We start from the raw sequence: 5,854 nt of genomic DNA, 5'->3' as shown, positions 1-5,854 counted from the left end.
TCCTCTGGCTTTTCATTAACAGTCGCAAAACAGTACAATACAATACAAAATTGTCGTTTTACCTCGCAAATCACTCGCCTAGGGGTTAGACAGGGATAGCAACAGTGTCACCCCCATCCCCTTTCCCATCCCCATGCGCGAGTGCGAGTGCGAGCGGGACACCGCCAGCGCCACAGCGCCCAACAACAACAACAACAATGGCGATAATGGAGGAGCCAGCGGACAGCAGCGGCAGCAGCAGCAGCCGTCGGCAGAGACCGTACCGCTTCAGCCACCCCTTCCCCTGCAAACGATCAAACAGCGGCAGGCGAAAAAACCGGCATTGCCCCAAGCTCCACCCGAACCCGCACCCGAAGACGAACCCCTGCCCCCCTCACCCCCGCGGATCGGCAGCAGTCAAGCGGGCAGCAGCGTACTGATAATGACGCCCGACGAAATCATCGAGGCCTACGAACGCGCCCTGCAGGTAGAGTTGTCGAAAACATCGAAATCCTATCGACATATTTAGTTCGATTAAGTTATCGCAATGATTGACATTTTTATTTGATTCGAAATTCATGATTTTATGATCATTTTAATGATTTTAAAATGAAGAAAATCGATCTATACATTGCATTCGATCAAAAAATCAAAGTGATAATGATTTAATTATCACTATGATAGCCATTTTGATTGGATTCAAATTTCATGATTCGATGATCATTTTTATGATTTTAGAACAAGTGAATTACCGATATTTTCCAATTGATTAAATTGTAGTAAGAATGATTTTCATTTGATTATTTTATGATCATTTTAATAATTTCAAAAACACAGAAAAGCCGAAGAGAGAACTATTTAGAATGTATTCAATTATAGCAATAAAGGTAAAATAAATATATCAACAATTCATGATTTGATCAACCATTTAGATAATTTAACTAACTATTTTGGAACATATACAATGTACACTGTTTTAAATTTGTAAGGCCCACTATTTATTAATTATTTTAAAATAATAAATTCAAAAACTTTAATAATATTTGCTATTTAAGAAAAAGTATTTCTAAAGAGTACCCGATTTCCTTACTTAATTCCATGGTTATACAGGTTCAAATAGTTGTTTTTATAAACATAGAGAAAATTATTCAGTCTTAAATTTTGTATGGCTTAAATATTTTGAAAAGTTTTGTGCGAATACGAAAATGTCCAATTGTTCCCAATTTTACAGGTAAACAATTTGTAGTCTGTATAATTCAAATATTTTTCTAGTTTTCATAAGAACAAATACGAGATATTTCTGAATATCAGTTAGGACCCATTTAACACAAACATAAACAATTGTTTCAAATTCACTTTAAATAGTTTAAAAATATTAAATTAAGAACCATTTGAAAGCCACTCTCCGTGGTAACCTAAGATGTTATATGTATAGGGTCCACTTGTGATCTTAGTTTCCCGAAGTGGAATTGGGAACACGCCATCGATTCGCAGGCGATGTGTAACCAAACGCTGACAACCCTATCCTATCGTACCGCCCCCGCAGGAGGGGCAGGGGGACGACGAGGAGGCCGACGGCGAGCAGAAGCGCGACGGCAAAGGCAAAGGCAAAAACAACGGCTGGCTGAGCAGGCCGATCAGTGTGAAATCGACGCTGAGGGCCGTACGCGACGGTCTGCTGTTCGTGGTCGGCGGATTCCTGCGTTTCGTTCGACGCCTAGACATGCACGGCGGCGGTACCGGCAACAACATCAACTTCGTCGAGGGGCTGATCGACTTCCTGGCAGGCTCCATTGGTGGGGCCGCCCAGGTATATGTCTCGCAGCCCCTCGACACGGTCAAGGTCAAGCTGCAGACCTTCCCGGAGGTGTACCGCGGCATGTGGGACTGCTTTGTGAGCACCTACCGCAAGGATGGCTTCATGCGCGGCCTGTACGCCGGATCCGTTCCGGCCGTATTCGCCAACGTGGCGGAGAACTCCGTGCTGTTCGCTGCCTACGGCGGTTGCCAGAAATTCGTCGCCTTCTTTGTCGGCAAGGAGACCTCCAGCGAGCTGACCACCGTGGAGAACGCCTGTGCCGGCTCCCTGGCCGCCTGCTTCTCCACCCTCACCCTCTGCCCCACCGAGCTGATCAAGTGCAAGCTGCAGGCGGCTGCGCGAGATGAAGCACTTCGTGGAGCCCGCCCATCCGGAGGACATGCGCACGCCCTGGACGCTAACGCGGTACATCTGGCGAACGGAGGGTGAGTACCCCTATATTACGATATCGTAAAGTGGCTGAATACTTTTAAGCGGGGATTTAATGATATTATAACGGGAATTAGGGAAATTTCATCATTTACAAATACCAAGTGAAACTGATAACGATGGGGGGATAACACTTATTTTTTAAGAAACTTGTTAAATGCGTTTATTTTCATTGTTTTTATACCAAAAATAGGGCCTGCTTCCAAACAAGTGAAAATACATTTTAATAGTAATCATGTTTTAATCATATTGAACGCTAATTTATTATCTTTTCTTTGATTTACTCAAATATAAATATTTTTTATACACAAATCCATTATTTTTTCTTTTTTAAATGTGGAATAAGTGGAAAGCCAATCTTAAGGGCAAGACAAGACACTTGATGGTACATTTTCTTAATAATCAACAAATATTTATATTTCCAAATTTAAGTCCTTTGTGTTTTTTCCAGTGTTAATAATCACTTTTTCCAAATCACTGTGAATACATGCACCCGAATATGAGAACTTTCGAAAGGGTGATTTTAATAGAATTCGTAAATTCTCCTAAATTCAAATTAAGGAATTTTTTCTGCTCGTGTAGTAAGGGTTTCTTTCAGTTCATTGTTGCGAATGGGCACTGTAGTTAGTAATAAGTAAATAAAAACATTAATTCAGCATATTGACACATTCATATCCATAATGAACGCATTTTTCGCTGAATTTTGAGGGCGTAGCCTTGGGGAATCGGGATTGCTATCGTTATGTTCGACCCTCAAGTGCTCCGATTAGATTATCTCCTCGTGGCTTTCGGCGATCTTTTTCTTCTAATAATTCACAATTATCGCATCGCAGTGTGCGATATAAACACCGATACGGATGACACCCATACAACAAGAGAACGATCCCACATGGTTGGGGATCACTTGGAGTTGCCGGATCCGGTGGAGATCACTTTCACCAAATGGGCAATAGCGCAGTTAAATTTAATTTTGAATTTGAATATTTTCAAAACAGAAAATATTTCCAAAAAATGTTTTGATCATGCAAAGAATATCATAATATTACTTAGCTTATTTTTAATTATTTGACAATGTTTTAATTTTCTTGCCTTAATCGGTTTCAAAATCATTATATTTTATACCTTAGCAAAGCAAATTTAAATGTTTGGATCGCTCGACTTTATCCGATAGTGTTAATTCATATTTTTTGTTTTTAAAGATGATTGCATTTAAGCCAGAATATTTTTTCGTTCCTTTTTACTACTTCAGCAAGTAATTACAAAAATTTAAATATCTGTTGGCAACCTAGTGCTTAAAATTTCATGTTGACTCTCAGAGCATTTCGATTTGCTCCGGTTTTCAGTCACTTGCTGATTGAATTACAAAGCTTAATTCTGAAAAGCAATAAAATATGAACCACAACATCAGCACAACCTCGGCGTTCAACATTAACTGACTTAAATTACTTTATGATTCCCAAGGTAATACGATCACAAAAATCTTTGGCTTTATAGACGAACAAATAATAGAAGATTTGGATTTGAAACTTAGCAAAGTAAAGACCATAGGAACAGACGTAAATGCCCATAAAAACTAGTCTGAGGTCACAGATCAAGGAAATATAAACTTTTTATGGGCAAAGATGTCTGAATCTTAATCTCCGCACAAAAAATTAGACAATTTGAAAAAAAGCTATTCGCTCATGTCTATTGTATGAAGTTTAGAATTTGTCTTTCAGTTACTTTGTAATAATGTAAAGTTAGTTCCACAATTCTGCCTATTTGGACACCTGTAATTACCTGATGCTAAGAAATTGTTTAAATAATTCTTTAGCAACCATGTTTTTTGAGTATGATTGAAATTTTATGCTCAAACTCAATAACAGGAAGCATAAGCCATGGAAAAATAGCTAAGGCTATAAAACGCCAGTCAAGTAATGAATTTTGCAATAACTAATAACGCTAATCAAATCTAATCAATCATGAGAAGGCTGCCATTCCTCCCTTGGGCCGGGATTCGTTATTTTCTAAAACATAAATATTGAGTATTTACTACGCAGATTGCGAAAAGCGAATTAGGGATTACTATGAGAGCTGATAAGACTATTCATAGCCGTAGCCCCGCAGTTCAGAACATGCCACGCACAGTGACGTAGAGATAGCTATACATATACATATACATATATATACATATACAGCTTTAGATCGGAGAAAGGGGATGTGGGAAGTGCAGCTGTGGATAATGCACATGGTTAAGCCACTATCAGTCAAGTGGAAATTTACTGAAACGCTTCGCGATTGACAGCCGCAAGTCGGCAGATCAATGGATCACGTTTCCGCTTCGCCATTGACCAATGTCGGTCCATTCCGAGATAGGCTGCATCCTCACGTGCCAATCTCCATCCCTGCCAGTTCCAGACTCTCTAACCAATCTCCTCCACAGGCATTCGAGGGTTCTATCGGGGTTTGAGCTCCACATTTATCCGCGAGATGCCCGGCTACTTCTTCTTCTTTGGCAGCTACGAAGGCACACGCGAATTATTGCGAAGGTGAGTATATCATGAGCATATATCCTAAACCTTATATAAATAAAGTAAATTATTACAATGGATTCTTTAAAAATAAATATATCATACTAAAATCTATTCGCTACATATATAATTATGTATTTGATTTCATATATCAAATAAAATTCATCTGGACAACAGAAAAATGTATGAAATTACAAATCAATGTGAATAATTACTTATTAAATTGTGCAATGTTAACCTTAGTTTTCCCCAAATTGTAACACTCGTTTTTAAGGCACTTATAGTACTTGGCAGTATTGTTATATTTCGTAAAAAAAAGAATTGGTTAACAAAATTCTTAACTAGACAAATAACATTCTAAAAAAAGTCAGATGTAAACTCAAATGGCTTAATTGTTAACAACGTTTTAACTTCACTTAACAACTGAGAGCTTTTTTGGACTTGAGGCAATTGGTTATGATTAAACAGCAGTCGAACTTTCAAAGTTAATTACTCGAAGTCGTCTATATTAGTTAATTATTAGTTGTAAACTCGGCACTCATTAACCTCCAATTATCTTTATCTCTTCGGCAGGGAGGATCAAACTAAGGATGAAATCGGACCTGTGCGGACCATGATCTCCGGTGCCATTGGAGGCGTCTGTCTGTGGACATCGACGTTTCCGGCGGACGTGATCAAGAGCCGCATCCAGGTGAAGAACCTAAACGAGAGCATGTTCGCCGTGGGGGCGGACATAGTCCGGCGCGAGGGTGTCCTGGCACTCTACCGCGGCCTTCTGCCCTCCGTCCTGCGCACCATTCCGGCGACGGCCACCCTGTTCGTGGTCTACGAGTACACCAAGCGGGCGATGAGCTCCACCCTCTGACGACCCCTTCCTCCAGCGGGTAACGAATGGATCCCGGAGCGAGACGCAGTGCTAGTAGTTGTGGGCTTTTGGCGCGTGGCCGCGGGCGGTCATCATTAAATATTCGATAATTATTCCTATTTTTTCTAGATAAATAATAGATCGTAGTGTTGTGCCTGTACAATGTTCAGATAATGCTAATGACTGACTAATATCCAATTTGTTGCCGTTTTTCATTGCCGTTTGGGTTTGCCGTTTGTCCTTCCTTGTCTT

The 5,854-nt window shown here is 40.1% G+C and overlaps 1 protein-coding gene across 1 annotated transcript; it reads left to right on the top strand.

The window, feature by feature from the left end:
• The first annotated feature begins 1,581 nt into the window (after window positions 1–1,581).
• Window positions 1,582–5,800, top strand: LOC108052914 (mitochondrial ornithine transporter 1). Its single transcript, XM_044460818.1, is given in 4 exon segments — window positions 1,582–2,131; window positions 2,133–2,223; window positions 4,650–4,755; window positions 5,311–5,800. Coding segments are annotated over 4 exon segments (918 nt in total). The 5' UTR covers window positions 1,582–1,702; the 3' UTR covers window positions 5,603–5,800.
• The last annotated feature ends 54 nt before the right edge of the window (window positions 5,801–5,854 follow it).

The sequence above is a fragment of the Drosophila rhopaloa genome, unplaced genomic scaffold (assembly GCF_018152115.1).
Source record: "Drosophila rhopaloa isolate 14029-0021.01 unplaced genomic scaffold, ASM1815211v1 contig_3, whole genome shotgun sequence".
NCBI classification, from domain to species: Eukaryota; Metazoa; Arthropoda; class Insecta; order Diptera; family Drosophilidae; genus Drosophila; species Drosophila rhopaloa.
Note: the sequence above shows the minus strand (reverse complement) of the source record. Positions and strands in the feature narration are given on the sequence as shown.